Consider the following 15,916-nt stretch of genomic DNA (forward strand, 5'->3'; position numbering starts at 1 on the left):
AAAAGAAAAAAAAGTGCAGATGTAGTGGCTCATGCCTGTAATCCCAGCACTTTGGGAGGCCAGGAGTTCAAGACCAGTCTGGGCAACATAGCAAGAACCCATCTCTACATAAAAATTAAGAAATTAGCCGGGTGTGGTAGTGCATGCCTACAGTTCCAGCTACTCGAGAGGCTGAGGTGGGAGGTTCGCTTGAGTCCAGGAGTTCAAAGCTGCAGTGAGCCATGATCGTGCCACTCCAAGTCTGGACAACAGAGCAAGATCTTATCTCTAAAAAAAGAAAAAAAAGAAAACGATTGAATGGGAGAAACAAGTTGATTGTTAGGGATTCGACCCAGCTCCAATTATGTCAGCAAGAGGTACATTTCTGGTAGAATTTTGCTCTTGGTGTACAAAAACTATCAAATAGCTCAGCAGGGCCTGGGCGTGGTGGTTCATGCCTATAATCCTAGCACTTTGGGACACCAAGGCAGGCGGATCACTTGAGGCCAGGAGTTCAAGACCAGCCCTGGCCAACATGGTGAGACCTCATCTCTACTAAAAATACAAAAATTAGCTGGGCGTGGTGGCGCATGCTGGTAGTCTCAGCCACTCGGGTGGGTGAGGCAAGAGAATCACTTGAACCCAGAAGGCAGGGATTGCAGTGAGCCACGATTACACCACTGCACTCCAGCCTGGGTGACAGAGCAAGACTCTGTCTCAACAAACCAACCAACCCAAAAAGCTCAGCCAGGTATGGTGGCTCTCACCTATAATTCCAGAACTCTGGGAGGCCAAGGTGGGAGGATCGCTTGAACCCGGGAGTTCAAGATCCGTCTGGGCAACGTAGGGAAACTGCGTCTCTACAAAAAGTTAAAAATTAGCCAGCCATGGTGGTGCATGCCTGTAGTCCCAGCTACTTGGGAGGCTGAGGTGGGAGAATCACTTGAGCCTGGAAGGTTGAGGCTGCAGTGAGCTGTGATTGCACCACTGCACTCCAGCCTGGGTGACAGAATGAGACCCTGTCTCCAAGAAAAATAAAATAAAATAAAATAAACTTGATATATTTAGGTTTTGCTCAATTACATGCTAGTAATAATTATAACAATAATTCAACCCGGAAAAACATTGTTTTTAACCCTGAAAGATTTATGATCACAGGAAATAAAACCAATACAATGTCAAAGGTGTGTCACTTCTACCTCCAAACATATTTTCAGGGAAGTAAGCCTAAGTTTAAAGCAATGAGTCCAGTTGTTAGTCTGAAAAAAAGATACTGCGTGCCATTTTCTAGGTGTTTCCAGATTCTGTAGACACTGGGTGGTGTCTTTATTGTACTGTGTTATTTTATACTAAGAATTGCACTTATAGCTTTAAATTTTGAGGTACTTCCCCAGAAAACATATTGAGCATATTATTTGAAACTGTAACTAACACACTGTTTAAAAAGCAGTGAATACTGGGTTTCCTAACTTTGCAAACACACTGCATAAACGTATTTTGGTTGTATAAATATACAATAGGGTAGGCAAAAAAGGCTTTCAAACACACAGCTATATCATGTTAGCATAAATTTCTGTGGGGGACGTGGATGGAAATAAGAGAAGACTCAAAATTCCCAACTGCTTAAAGTGAGTCCCAGGATATATTTAAAAAGTGAGTCGGGCATGGTGGCGCATGCCTGTAATCTCAGCCCTTTGGAAAGCTGAGGTGGGAGGATCACTTGAGCCCAGGAGTTCGAGACTAGCCTGGACAACATAGTAAGAACCCATCTCTACAAAAAAAATTTTAAAAGTAGCCGGGCTTGCAGGTGCATGCTCTGTAGCCCTAGCTACTCAGGAAGCTGAGGTGGGAGGCTAGCCTAAGCCCAGGTGTTTGAGGCTGCGGTGAGGTATGATTACTCCTGAGCAGCAAAGCAAGACTCTATCTCTTTTAAAAAAATACATTAGGCCGGGCGCGGTGGCTCATGCCTGTAATCCCAGCACTTTGGGAGGCAGAGGCGGGCGGATCATGAGGTCAGCAGATCGAGACCATCCTGGCTAACACAGTGAAACCCCATCTCCATTAAAAATACAAAAAATTAGCCGGGCATGGTGGCGGCGCCTGTAGTCCCAACTACTCGGGAGGCTGAGGCAGGAGAATGGCGTGAACCCGGGAGGCGGAGCTTGCAGTGAGCGGAGATTGTGCCACTGCACTCCAGTCTGGGCAACAGAGCAAGACTCAGTCTCAAAAAAAACATTGAGGCCAGGCGCGGTGGTTCACGCCTGTAATCCCAGCACTTTGGGAGGTCGAGGCGGGCGGATCACCTGAGGTCAGGACTTTGAGACCAGCCTGGCCAACATGGCGAAACCCTGTCTCTACTAAAAACATAAAAATTAGCCGGGCACGCGCCTGTAATCCCAGCTACTCAGGAGGCTGAGGCAGGAGAATCGCTTGAACCCAGGAGGTGGAAGTTGCAGTGAGCTGAGATTGCACCACTGTACCCCAGCATGGGCAACAGAGCAAGGCTCTGTCTGAAAAAGAAAAAAAACATTAAATAAATAACAAATGGTTTACACGGTGAACTTGGCCCAGGCCCTTGAGGCTTCCTGTATGTTGTTCTTCCTTCCAGGTCCCTACAGCCCTGGCCCTCTGGCCCAGTTGCAGAGCTGCCAGCGCGAGTACAAGCTGGCTGCCCTCCACGCCAAGCAGCAAGGAGATATCGCTGCTGCCGCCAGACACTTGTGCGTGGCTAAGGTGCGTCCAGCCTGACAGGACTAGAGGGACAGGGCAGGATGCTTCCCTCAAGGCCTGGTGGCAAAGCACCCAAATTTGCATCCTAGCCTGGTCACTCCCTAGCAATAGCTTGCTGTAAGTCTTGGAGCCTCAGTTTACCCCCTCTGTGAAATGGGCACATGTGTTGGAAGAGGATTAAGCAAGATGGCACAAATGGAAGGGAGGGAGCTAAAAGTCCTCAGTGGCATGGAAGGGCCTGGGGGCTCCCCACGGGGTCACAGCCCCCAACTGCAGCTCCTCTTCTAATGTCCTCTTCCTTCTCCCAGAGCTTTGATGCTGTCTTGGAGGCCCTGAGCCGGGGTGAGCCCATGGACCTCTCCTGCCTGCCCCCTCCACCCGGTGAGGATCCTGCCATGCCCACTCTCTGGGCTGGTTTCAGGCATACACTAAGTTCTCCTTGATGCTGCCACCCTTGTTGGTCAGGCCCAGAGACCACCATCAGGCGAGACCAACTTGTGGGGGGTGCAGCAAACAAGCCCCTCATCGGCCTGGACCTCTCTGTCCCCAGACCAGCTGCCCCCAGACCCACCGTCACCACCGTCGCAGCCTCCAACCCCCACGACGGCGCCCTCCACACCAGGTAGGTTCTGGGACCCTCTGGGTTTGGGGACAGGCTGGAGCCAGACTGTCTACCCATCCCTTGACTCCTCACCTTGTCCCCCTGTCCGGCCCAGAGGTCCCCCCACCCCCGAGGACCCTGCTGGAGGCACTGGAGCAGCGGATGGAGCGGTACCAGGTGGCCGCAGCCCAGGCCAAGAGCAAGGGGGACCAGCGGAAAGCTCGAATGCACGAGCGCATCATCAAGGTGCCCCGGGGGTTCTGGGGGAGGTGGGGCGAATGGGCAGCCCCGGAGCCCTCCCACAGGCAGCCCTAACACCTGTGGCCCTCGCAGCAATACCAAGATGCCATCCGAGCTCACAAGGCTGGCCGAGCCGTGGATGTTGCTGAATTGCCCGTGCCCCCAGGTAGGCCTCGCCCCAGTAGGCCCCGTCCCCAGTAGGCCCCGTCACTGGCAGGCTGTGCCCCAAACTCCTGTTGCTCCAGCCTCTGAGCCTTGGCAGATGCTATTACTCCCCATGGCACAAGCTCAGGGAGCTGAATACAACATATTCAGGGGTGTTGTAAACTTGTTAATCAGTGGGAGCTTGACATTGGACATGATGTGTCTACACCCTAGAAATTGGCAAACCGGCTGGATGAGGCGGTTCATGCCTGTAATCCCAGCACTTTGGGAGGCTGAAGTGGGAGCATCACTTGAGGCCAGGAGTTCAAGACCAGCTTGGGCAACATGGCAAGACCCCATGGCTACAAGAAATTTAAAAATTAGCCTGGTGTGGTGGTGCATGCCTGCAGTCCCACTCCAGATCATGCCACTGTACTCCAGCCTGGACAACAGATCCTGTCTCAAAAAAAAAAAATTAAAAAAAATAAAGGCCCAAGACTCTGTAGGTGGGGGAGGAATCTGCATCTCCACCATAATGGTGTGGGTTGGTCTCCATCCTGACACACAATAACCAGGCCTTGACTGGCCACCTAGGCTTCCCCCCAATCCAGGGCCTGGAGGCCACCAAGCCCACCCAGCAGAGTCTGGTGGGCGTCCTGGAGACTGCCATGAAGCTGGCCAACCAGGATGAAGGCCCAGAGGATGAAGAGGATGAGGTGCCTAAGAAGGTTTGAGGGTTGGGGCTGGGCGGAGTGGCTCACACCTGTAGTCCCAGCACTTTGGGAATCCAAGGTGGGAGGATCACTTGAGGCCAGGAGTTTGAGACCAGCCTGGGCCACATAGTGAGACCCCTGTCTCTACAGAAAATTTTTGCCAGGCATGGTGGGACTCACCTGTAGTCCCCCTGCTACTTGGGAGACTGAGGGGGGAAGATCACCCGAACTAAGGAGTTCAAGGCTGCAGTGAGCCACGGTCGTGCCACTGTACTCCAGCCTGGGCAACAGAGCAAGACCTCATCGCCAAGACCATTTTTTTTCAAAAAAAAAAAAAAAAAGTGTTTGGTGAGAATTGCTTGAACTGGGAGGCAGAGGTTGCAGTGAACTGGGAGGCAGAGGTTGCAGTGAGCCAAGATCGTGCTACTGCACTCCAGCCTGGACAATACAGTCAGACTGTCTCAAAAAAAAAAAAAGGTGTTTGGGGCCAGGGGCTTTGAGTGAGGCAGGGGAGTAGCAAAGTCCTGGGGGCCCACTAAATGACCACTGTTGTCAGCATCAGACCCTGATCCTTGGGGACTGGACTCCACAGGCGCTACGAAATCTCTAACATCCTCTCTCTTCCTCTACAGCAGAACAGCCCCGTGGCCCCCACAGCCCAGCCCAAAGCCCCACCCTCAAGGGCTCCCCAGTCAGGATCAGCCCCAGCAGCCAAAGCGCCCCCCAAAGCCACATCCACCAGAGGTAAGCTTCCCCCTCCCTGCCCCAGCTCCCTGTTGCCTGGCTGTGGCCTGGGCAGCACCCATAGCAGCTCCTATGCCCACAGCCCAGCAGCAGCTGGCCTTCCTAGAGGGCCGCAAGAAGCAGCTCCTGCAGGCCGCACTGCGAGCCAAGCAGAAAAACGACGTGGAGGGCGCCAAGATGCATCTGCGCCAGGCCAAGGGACTGGAGCCTATGCTGGAGGCCTCGCACAATGGGCTTCCTGTGGACATCACCAAGGTGAACCCTCTGGGCTTGCCGGAACTGCCCAGGCACCCACTGGTCAGGCTCCTGCCCCTTAGCAGCTACATGAACTGAAGAAGTATTAGTCAGGGTCCAGCTGCTGTAACAAATAGGTCCTCCCAAGACAGTGACTGAAACGAGACAGACATTTATTGTTTCTTGCATGTACCACTCAGGGCAGTCTGGGCTCTGCAAATGGGAGGTCCTCCAGGGCCGGAGTTCCTTCCACCTTATTGCTTTGCTGCACCCGAGGGGGTCGTCCTTGTCCACATGATCCAAGTGGATCCTGTCAGAAGGATTAGAGAAAGAGGCAGAGCTAATAGTCCCTTTTAAAGGAAGTGACATCACTATTGCTTGCCTCCCATTGGCCAGAACTAAGTAACATGGCCACATTTAGCCACAGAGGAGCCTGGGACATGTAGTCTCTTGTTGGTGCACTGTGTGACCAGCCTGAGCTCCATTACTAGGGAAGGGGAGGGGATCAGATTTGGGGAGACACTTAGATTCCACCACTTTGGACAGGACCATTCCTTTCTCTCTGAGCATCATTTTTCTCAGAGAAGTGGGGATGGCGACCCCCGCCTGAAAGAAAGACAACCAGGATTCCTCATGTGATAGAATAGTACTCATAATAGGAAACATTTGAAGAACTTGAACTGGGCGCCCAGCAAAGGCCACCCAGTTCAAGGAAGTGACATCACTTTTGCTTGCCTCCCATTGGCCCAAACAGTCACATGGCTACATTTAGCCTCAGAGGAGCCTGGGATATGTAGTCTTTGCTGGGCACTGGAGACATGGCCTTGAGCAAAAAAGGCAAAAATCCACACTCTCTCTGGACATGGTGGGTTACACCTGTAATTCCAGCTACTTGGGAGGCTGAGGTGGGAGGATCGCTTGAGGCCAGGAGTTCAAAACCAGCCTGGGAAACACAGTGAGACTCACTGTCATGGAGTGGATATTCTAATTGAGAGACCACTAGAAACACACAAATAAATACAGCACCTTATCATGGCCCATGAAGCCTGCACCATCTGCCCCATCACCTCCCTTGCCTGGTCTCTTTCTTGTTTTGTTTTGTTTTGAGACAGAGTCTCACTCTGTCACCCAGGCTGGAACACAGTGGCACAATCTCAGCTCATTGCAACCTCTATCTCCCAGGCTCAAGCGGTTCTCCTGCCTTAGCCTCCTGAGTAGCTGGAACTACAGACACGCGCCATCACGCCCAGCTAATTTTTGTATTTTTAGTAGAGATGGGGTTTCACTATGTTGGCAAGGCTGGGCGTTGAACTCCTGACCTCAGGCGATCCACCTGCCTCGACCTCCCAAAGTGCTAGGATTACAGGCATGAGCCACTGTGCCCGGCCTGCCTGGTCTCTTTCACTCGCCCCCTCACTCACTCTTCCCCTTGCTGTCTGGTAGCCTCAAACACCAGGCACTCTGCAACCTCAGGGCCTTTGCACATGCAGTTCCCTCTGCCTGAATGCTTTCCCCACAGACACCTGTGTGCTTCACTTTCTCCCCTCATTAGGTCTCTGCTCAGACATCAGCATCTCCAGGAGGCCTACCCTGACCTGTCTAAAATCCCTCCCTGTCACCCAGATCCCTCTGCTCCTCCTCCCAACTCTGCCTCTCCCTGTGGCATGTATCACCTTCTACTCTCATTATTTCTTCTGATTATTGCCCATCTCCCCTAAGAGAATGTCAGCCCCACGAGGGCAGGGATTTTGTTCTCTCTTCTTCATCCCTGTGTCCCCAGCCCCAGAGCAGAGCCTAGCGCACAGTAGGGGCTCCATACATGATTTCTCGAACTCTTGAGCTCAAGCAATCCACCCACCTCGGCCTCCCAAAGTTCTGGGATTATAGACATGAGCCACCGCACCCGGCACCATACATGATTTCTGGGGTGACTGAAAGATGCCCTTGTTAAATGGGACAATGGAAGGATCAAGAAGAAAGAACAGAGGCCGGGTGTGGTCTTTCACACCTGTAATCCCAGCAATTAGGGAGGCCAAGGCTGGTGGATCACTTGAGGTCAGGAGTTCGAAACCAGTCTGGCCAACATGGTGAAACCCTGTCTCTACTAAAAATACAAAAATTAGCCAGGTGTGGTGGTAGGCGCCTGTAATTCCAGCCACTCAGGAGGCTGAGGCAGGAGAATCACTTGAACCCGGGAGGCGGAGGTTGCAGTGAGCCGAGATTGCGCCACTGCATTCCAGCCTGGGCAACAGAGCGAGACTCCATCTCAAAAAAAAAAAGAAAGACCAGAAAAGGGTGACAGAGCCGTGGTCAGGAAATGCCCCCTGTCAAGGAAGAACGACATTTCTGCAGAGCCCTAGGTGGGCCTGCTTGTCCCCCTTACCCCCGCCACCAGCCTTATCCTCCCCAGGTGCCGCCCGCCCCTGTCAACAAGGACGACTTTGCCCTGGTCCAACGGCCCGGCCCGGGTCTGTCTCAGGAGGCCGCCCGGCGCTATGGTGAACTCACCAAGCTCATACGGCAGCAGCATGAGGTGAGGGGGAGGCCCCCAGCCCATCCCCTAGGGGTGTGACCCTCCTTCCCCTCTCTTCTCTTCCCTCGACTCACTGCCTTCTGTTTCCCCAGATGTGCCTGAACCACTCAAACCAATTCACCCAGCTGGGCAACATCACTGAAACCACCAAGTAAGTGCCCCGACCTGTGCCAGACACTTGCACCCCCAGCCACCCATCCCCAGGGCCAGGGACATGAGCAGGGCCCTCCCACCGGCAGGTTTGAAAAGTTGGCGGAGGACTGTAAGCGGAGCATGGACATTCTGAAGCAAGCCTTCGCCCGGGGTCTCCCCACGCCCACTGCCCGCTTTGAGCAAAGGACCTTCAGCGTCATCAAGTAAGGCTCCTGATCTACGCCCCACCACGTGGCCCCAGTGGCCCTTTGGTGGCGGTGAGGGGGGTTGTGCTCTCCAGAAGCTGGCACAAGATTTACATCTGAAGGAAAGTTTGGATAGGTGGAAGAGCACAGAGCATACAAAGGCCCTGGGGCAGGCATGAGATACAAGTGAAGGATGGCGAGGGTGCAGTCACAGTGACACATTTGGGAAAGATCTAGAGAGTGCAAAGGTGTATCTTGTCCCAGGGCCTGGGTGAGTCCACAGGGGACCAGAGATGAGTTACGGCTTTGGTGGGTGTTAGTCTTGGTACCATCAAGTCTTCCCACGCCCGGAGGAGTGGGGATTGTTTTCTCCACTTTTTTTTAATGTTTTAATTTTTTTTGAGACAGAGTCTCGCTCTGTCGCCCAGGCTGGAGTGCAGGGGCGTGATCTCTGCTCACTGCAAGCTCCACCTCCCGGGTTCATGCCATTCTCCTGCCTCAGCCTCCCTAGAAGCTGGGACTACAGGCGCCCGCCACCACGCCTGGCTAATTTTTTGTATTTTTAGTAGAGACAGGGTTTCACCGTGTTAGCCAGGATGGTCTTGATCTCTTGACCTCGTGATCCGCCCACTTCGGCCTCCCAAAGTGCTGGGATTACAGGCGTGAGCCACCGCTCCCAGCCTTTTTTTTTTTTAATTTTTTTTCTGAGACAGTCTCACTTTGTCACCCAGGCTGGAGTACAGTGGCTCAGTCTCAGCTCACTTCAACCTCTGCCTCCCAGGTTCAAGCAATTCTCCTGCCTCAGCCTCCCGAATAGCTGGGACTACAGGTGCCCGCCACCACGCCCAGCTAATTTTTATATTTTTAGTAGAGACGAGGTTTCACTCAGTTGGCCAGGCTGGTCTCCTCAAATGATCCGCCTGCCTTGGTCTCTCAAAGTGCTGGGGTTATAGGAGTGAGCCACTGCGCCCGGCCCATTTTCTCCACTTTCTAAACGAGGTTAGGTGCAGCCACTGGCCCTCTGGTGGTTCCCAGCTGCCCCTGGGATAGCCCCCACCCCTTACCCTGGCTCCCCCATCTCCACACAGCCTGGCTCCCTGTCACCTACTCTCTGCCTCCTGTCCCCGCTTCACTCAGCTTTGGCCACACGGGACTCTTTTTGGTCCCTCCTACAAACCAAGTGTGTTTCTGCCCCAAGCCTCTGCATCAGCTATTTCTTCTGCCTTCACCCTCTTCCTCAGGTCTCCATGTGGCAGCTCCCTCTGGACATCTAGAGTCACCTGTGATGTCACCTTCCCTCTAAGAGGCCCTCCCTGTTTATCCAAGCAGTCTCTTCTGAGACACCCCACTCTCCCCTCTCTGCTGAGTTTTTTATTGTTTTCCTGTTTATGTGCTTATGCTCATCTGTCCCCTCAGCTAGACTGAGCATGGGGTATGGGTATTTACTTCTAAATCCCCAGCAGCTAGGGTACTGACTGGCACACAGTAGGTGCTCAAGAAATATTGTGAAATGAGGCCAGGCGCTCTGGCTCACACCTGTAATCCCAGCACTTTGGGAGGCCGAGGTGAGTGGATCACGAGGTCAGGAAATCGAGACCATCCTGGGTAACACGGTGAAATCCCATCGCTACTAAAAATACACAAAATTAGCCGGGCGTGGTGGCGGGCGCCTGTAGTCCCAGCTTCTTGGGAGGCTGAGGCAGGAGAATGGCATGAATCTGGGAGGTGGAGCTTGCAGTGAGCAGAGATTGCGCCACTGCTCTCCAGCCTGGGTGACAGAGCGAGACTCTGTCTAAAAAAAAAAAAAAAAGCCGGGCGCGGTGGCTCACGCCTGTAATCCCAGCACTTTGGGAGGCCGAGGCAGGCGGATCATGAGGTCAGGAGATCGAGACCATGGTGAAACCCTGTCTCTACTAAAAATACAAAAAATTAGCTAGACGCAGTGGCGGGCGCCTGTAGTCCCAGCTACTCGGGAGGCTGAGGCGGGAGAATGGCGTGAACCCAGGAGGCGGAGCTTGTAGTGAGCCGAGATTGCGCCACTGCTCCAGCCTGGGCGACAGAGCGAGACTCTGTCGCAAAAAAAAAAAAAAAGAAATACTGTGAAATGAATAGAAGGTCCCCCAGCAACTAGGGCACTAGCTGGTGCTTTAGTAGGACTCAAAAAATATTAAGTGAGGCCAGGCTGGGAGGCCAAGGCAGGCAGATCATTTGAGGTCAGGAGTTCGAGACCAGCCTGGCCAACATGGTGAAACCCCATCTCTACTAAAAATATAAAAATTAGCCAGCAGTGGTGGTGGGCAGCTGTAATCCCAACTACTCAGGAGGCTGAGGCAGAAGAATATCTTGAACCTGGGAGGTGGAGGTTGCACTGAGCTGAGGCCATACCATTGCGCTCCAGCCTGGGCGACAGAGCAAGACTCTGTCTCAAAAAAAAAAAAAAAAAAAAAAAAAATATATATATATATATATATACATACACACACACACATACACACACATATATATTAAGTGAAAGGAAACTGGCTGGCACATAGTAGGTGCTCAAGATATATTGGGAAATGAAGGGAAGATCTCCTAGCAGCTAGGGCACTGGCTGATGCTCAGTAGGACTCAAGAACTATTAAGTGAAGGGAATGTCACCCAGCAGCTAGGGTACCTAGCACATAGTAGGTACCAAATAAATATACGCAGACTGAAGAAAAAACTCAAAAGTGATTCATTGCCAACCTGAACAGAGAACTCTAGTCTGTCTGATTCTAAAATGAGCCCAGGAGCTGAGACACCCCAAAGGCCAGGGTGGGGTTTGTTCCCTGCCCCCACTGGGTGAAGAGAAGGCAGGCCGGCAGTGGGACTGAGCTGCCTCTGTTTCCCTGCCCACCTGCCCACCCGGAAGGATCTTCCCTGATGTCAGCAGCAACGACATGCTCCTCTTCATCGTGAAGGGCATCAACTTGCCCACACCCCCAGGTGAGGGGGCTATAGGAAGGGGTCAGGGTCATGGGGACCCCCTCTCTGCCCAGCTCTGACCCTTGTCTGACCACAGGACTGTCCCCTGGTGATCTGGATGTCTTTGTTCGGTTTGACTTCCCTTATCCCAACGTGGTACGTGGGGAGCTGAGGAGGGGAGGGCTGCAGCCTTCGTGGGCCAAAGCCAGGTCCCAGGCCCCCAAGATTTCCTGCCTCCTCTCTGGTCACAGGAAGAAGCTCAGAAAGACAAGACCAGTGTGATCAAGAACACAGACTCCCCTGGTGAGCCTCGGCTGGAAGCACCCTACCCCTACTCCCTTGCAGCAGAAGGGACGTAAGACCGTGGCCTGACCCCACCCGACTTCCTCTCCCTCCTTCCTCCTGCAGAGTTCAAGGAGCAGTTCAAACTCTGCATCAACCGCAGCCACCGTGGCTTCCGAAGGGCCATCCAGACCAAGGGCATCAAGTTCGAAGTGGTTCACAAGGGGTGAGCTAGAGAGAGCCATGGCCGCTGGGTGGGCTCCAGGGGAGGGGAGCTCCTCTGAACCAACCATCCTGTCCCCACTATACACACGTACACACAGGGGGTTGTTCAAGACTGACCGGGTGCTGGGGACAGCCCAGCTGAAGCTGGATGCACTGGAGACAGCATGTGAGGTCCGGGAGATCCTTGAGGTGAGAGGTGGACATTCATCCGCACGCTGCAGTATGGCCATGCTACTCGTTAACATTATTAACACACTTCCTGCCTTGAGCCCTCTATGAGCCCGTCTGTTGACCCAGCCCCTCCCCTCAGAGCCCCAGACCTCCCTACTGCCCAGCCCTAAATACTTGCAGCACCCCACTCCATTATGATCAACTGGTATCTCAGCCATACCATGGGCTCATATTTTAGAAACCACTCTTGGCCAGGCACAGTGGCTCACGCCTGTAATCCCAGCACTTTGGGAGGCCGAGGCGGGCAGATCACGAGGTCAGGAGATCGAGACCATCCTGGCTAACACAGTGAAACCCTGTTTCTACTAAAAATACAAAAAATTAGCCGGGCGTGGTGGCGGGCGCCTGTAGTCCCAGCTACTCGGGAGGCTGAGGCAGGAGAATGGCGTGAACCCGGGAGGCGGAGCTTGCAGTGAGCTGAGATCACGCCACTGCACTCCAGCCTGGGCGACAGAGTGAGACTCTGTCTCCAAAAAAAAAAAAAAAAAGAAAAGAAACCGGTCTTGTTCTCCCTGATCCTGGCCCTGGGCCTCTAGTCACTTCCTGCTTCCCACCAACAGTTTCTCCTTACCCCCACCCAGGTCCTGGATGGTCGCCGGCCCACAGGGGGGCGACTGGAGGTGATGGTCCGGATTCGTGAGCCACTGACAGCCCAGCAGTTGGAGACAACGACGGAGAGGTGGCTGGTCATTGACCCTGTGCCGGCAGCTGTGCCCACAGTGAGACCCCCCACCCCCACCCATCAGCAACCCCAGGGAGGGAAGCTTGGTTCAGGGGTCCAGGACTCACAGGACTGGTTCTCTCCTCTGAAGCAGGTTGCTGGGCCCAAAGGGAAGGCCCCTCCTGTGCCTGCCCCTGCAAGGGAGTCAGGGAACAGGTAGGTATCTGGGCCAGGGCATGCTGGAGAAAACACCCAATTCCCCTCTCAGCCCCACCTGGACAGTTTCCCACCAGGCACAAATTGGACCACGTCCCTCTCCTGCTGCAAAACCTTTCCTGGCACCCCTTTTCCCAGAGGATCCAGTTTAAACTCCTTGGTTTGGGCTTTAAAACCTTTTGTGATATGACCATTGTCAACATATCCAGGCTTCTCTCTCCCCACTCCCTCCTGTGGTTCATGGCCATGAATAGTTTTCACTGGCCTCTGGACTTCTGTGGGTTCCAATGCCCTGAACACCCCTACCTAGCGTAGGGGTGTTCCTTGTTCCTCTGCCCACCTCTGATTCCTTCTTTGGATCCCAACTTGGCTGTTCCCTCCTCTAGGAAGCCCTCCCTGACCACTAGGCATCATAGTTTCCTGGGTGTGCAGCCATCATCCCCACTAGGTTTTGGGATCAGCAACACCAGATGGGTCTCGCTTATCTCTCGCCACACCCCCAGTGCCCAGTGTGTCTTTTTTTTTTTTTTTTTTTTTTTTTTTTTTGAGACGGAGTCTCGCTCTGTCGCCCAGGCTGGAGTGCAGTGGCGCAATCTCGGCTCACTGCAAGCTCCGCCTCCCGGGTTCACGCCATTCTCCTGCCTCAGCCTCTCCAAGTAGCTGGGACTACAGGCGCCCGCCACCACGCCCGGCTAATTTTTTGTATTTTTAGTAGAGACAGGGTTTCACCGTGGTCTCGATCTCCTGACCTCGTGATCCGCCCGCCTCGGCCTCCCAAAGTGCTGGGATTACAAGCGTGAGCCACCGCGCCCGGCCTTTTTTTTGTTTTTTGAGATGGACTGTAGCTCTGTCGCCCAGGCTGGAGTGCAATGACATGATCTCGGCTCACAGCAACCTCCACTTCCTGGGTTCAAGTGATTCTCCTGCCTCAGCCTCCTGAGTAGCTGGGATTACAGGCACACGCCACCGCGCCCAGCTAATTTTTCTATTTTTAGTAGAGACGGGGTTTCTCCATGTTGGTCAGGCTGGTCTCAAACTCCCAACCTCAGGTGATCTGCCTGCCTCGGCCTCCCAAAGTGCTGGGATTACAGGCATAAGCCACCGTGCCCAGCCTTTTTTCTTTTTTTCTTTTTTTGAGACAGAATCTCGCTCTGTCACCCAGGCTGGAGTGCAGTGGTGTGATCTCGGCTCACTGCAACCTCCACCTCCCAGGTTCAAGTAATTCTTCTGCCTCAGCCTCCCAAGTAGCTGTGACTACAGGAGCACGCCACCATGCCCAGCTAATTTTTTTTCTATTTTTAGTAGAGATGGGGTTCACCATGTTGGCCAGGCTGGTCTCGAACTCCTGACCTCAAGTGATCCACCTGCTTTGGCCACCCAAAGTGCAGGGATTACAGGCGTGAGCCACCGCGCCCGGCCCAGTGCGTCTTTTGAATTAACAGGGTTGGGCGGGGGGAATCTCTGCAGTCCCTTATCCTTCCTCCACCCTTTAGATCAGCCCGGCCCCTGCATAGCCTCAGTGTGCTGGCCTTTGACCAAGAGCGTCTGGAGCGGAAGGTGGGTATCCATCCTGCCGGGCTACATGGGGCAGGACTGGGGAGTCTGCAGGCCCAGGCGGGATCCTCACAGGACCCTCTGTATCCTCTAGATCCTGGCCCTCAGGCAGGCGCGGCGGCCTGTGCCCCCAGAAGTGGCCCAGCAGTACCAGGACATCATGCAACGCAGCCAGTGGCAGAGGGCACAGCTGGAGCAGGGGGGTGTGGGCATCCGACGGGGTAGGGGTTTGGAGATGGGCATCTGGTGGGGGAGGAGCTCCAAGATGGGCACAGTGGGGGAGGCGATCAGGGATGCATATCTGGTGGGGGATGGGCACCTGGAGGGGGATGGGCACCTGGAGGGGGATGGGCTTGGGGATGGGCAGCTGGTGGGGTAGGGGCTTGGGGATGGGCACCTGCAGGGGGAGGGGCTCGGGGATGGGCACCTGGAGGGGGATGGGCACCTGGAGGGGGATGGGCTCGGGGATGGGCACCTGGAGGGGGAGGGGCTCGGGGATGCACATCTGGCGGGGGACGGGCTTGGGGATGGGCACAGTCCAGGAGGGTTGTGGGCAGCGAGGCCCCACCCTAAGCCCCCATTCCCCCACCATTCATTCTCAGAATACGCAGCCCAGCTGGAGCGGCAGCTGCAGTTCTACACAGAGGCTGCCCGGCGCCTGGGCAACGATGGCAGCAGGGTGAGCTGGGCGTGGGCCGGGTGGGCGCTGGGCAGCGAGCAGGGTGGGGCCTACAGGGACTACCTGCTGAATGCCCGTCCCCCACAGGAGGCTGCAAAGGAGGCGCTCTACAGGCGGAATCTGGTAGAGAGTGAGGTGAGCAGCTTAGGAGATGGGGTGGTTAGGGGATCACTGTGGTCGTAGCCCACCTCCGTGACCCCAGTGGCCTCTTCTCCCCCAGCTGCAGCGGCTCCGCAGGTGAAGAGCCTATGGGGCGGGCAGCCCCCAGAAAGTGGGCAGCAGGCCCCGACACCGGGAAAAGCCGACACAGTCACGGACCAGACAAGCAGACAATCAGCGGACAATCGGTTCTGGACTCACCCCTCAACCGGGCCCCCAGCCCAGCCAGAGCCTCTGTGGCTGCGGGTGTTGGGAACGATGCCTGCCAGCCAGTATGTGCCCCTCACCCAGGCCTGGGTGGGCCCCGGAGAGTCCTGTTTGCACAGCCTGGGGGTGTCCGGCCTCTGGCCCGCCCCGGAGCAGGGAGGGTGGCTGGGACCAAGCCCCGAGGGCCCCTGCAAGCACTTTACTTCCTGTTCCTCCCCAGCCTTAACCCCAAAGCCCTCCTGCACCCCAAAGAAGCCGCTGAGGCTGGCCGAGCCCCATCGTCTCCCCAGGGGTTTCGACCTGGCCCAGCTGGGTCCCCAGGGCCAGCACATGGAATAAAATAGCCAGGGCCACACTCAGCCCAGCTCTTCCTGTCTGTTTCTTGCTCGGACCCTTGGTGGCCAGGCTAGGTCTCCCCACCCATCCCCAGTTCCCTTGGAGGTGGATGGGGAGGCGCCTGTTAGGGGAGCAGTTTTGGGGAGGGGCAGTGTGCTTGTGAA

The 15,916-nt window shown here is 54.8% G+C and overlaps 1 protein-coding gene across 8 annotated transcripts in view; it reads left to right on the forward strand.

The window, feature by feature from the left end:
- Window positions 1–15,775, forward strand: part of CC2D1A (coiled-coil and C2 domain containing 1A) — a 25,310-nt gene extending 9,535 nt beyond the window's left edge. For 2 of the 8 annotated variants that reach the window (XM_055238136.2, XM_063616232.1), the window contains 23 exons: window positions 2,588–2,712; window positions 3,018–3,090; window positions 3,260–3,331; window positions 3,426–3,556; window positions 3,644–3,716; window positions 4,289–4,422; window positions 5,040–5,151; window positions 5,234–5,406; window positions 7,796–7,918; window positions 8,011–8,069; window positions 8,158–8,274; window positions 11,150–11,223; window positions 11,300–11,358; window positions 11,454–11,505; window positions 11,611–11,710; window positions 11,808–11,898; window positions 12,522–12,659; window positions 12,753–12,817; window positions 14,311–14,374; window positions 14,466–14,592; window positions 14,974–15,050; window positions 15,138–15,185; window positions 15,271–15,775. In XM_055238136.2, coding sequence (XP_055094111.1) covers window positions 2,588–2,712; window positions 3,018–3,090; window positions 3,260–3,331; window positions 3,426–3,556; window positions 3,644–3,716; window positions 4,289–4,422; window positions 5,040–5,151; window positions 5,234–5,406; window positions 7,796–7,918; window positions 8,011–8,069; window positions 8,158–8,274; window positions 11,150–11,223; window positions 11,300–11,358; window positions 11,454–11,505; window positions 11,611–11,710; window positions 11,808–11,898; window positions 12,522–12,659; window positions 12,753–12,817; window positions 14,311–14,374; window positions 14,466–14,592; window positions 14,974–15,050; window positions 15,138–15,185; window positions 15,271–15,291 — 2,108 coding nt within the window. In that variant the 3' untranslated portion in view covers window positions 15,292–15,775. The remainder of the gene's footprint in view (window positions 1–2,587; window positions 2,713–3,017; window positions 3,091–3,259; window positions 3,332–3,425; window positions 3,557–3,643; window positions 3,717–4,288; window positions 4,423–5,039; window positions 5,152–5,233; window positions 5,407–7,795; window positions 7,919–8,010; window positions 8,070–8,157; window positions 8,275–11,149; window positions 11,224–11,299; window positions 11,359–11,453; window positions 11,506–11,610; window positions 11,711–11,807; window positions 11,899–12,521; window positions 12,660–12,752; window positions 12,818–14,310; window positions 14,375–14,465; window positions 14,593–14,973; window positions 15,051–15,137; window positions 15,186–15,270) is intronic. The other 6 variants (XM_055238139.2, XM_063616233.1, XM_055238137.2 and 3 more) reach the window with 5 other exon arrangements.
- The last annotated feature ends 141 nt before the right edge of the window (window positions 15,776–15,916 follow it).

This window comes from Symphalangus syndactylus, chromosome 13 (genome assembly GCF_028878055.3).
Source record: "Symphalangus syndactylus isolate Jambi chromosome 13, NHGRI_mSymSyn1-v2.1_pri, whole genome shotgun sequence".
Taxonomy (NCBI): Eukaryota; Metazoa; Chordata; class Mammalia; order Primates; family Hylobatidae; genus Symphalangus; species Symphalangus syndactylus.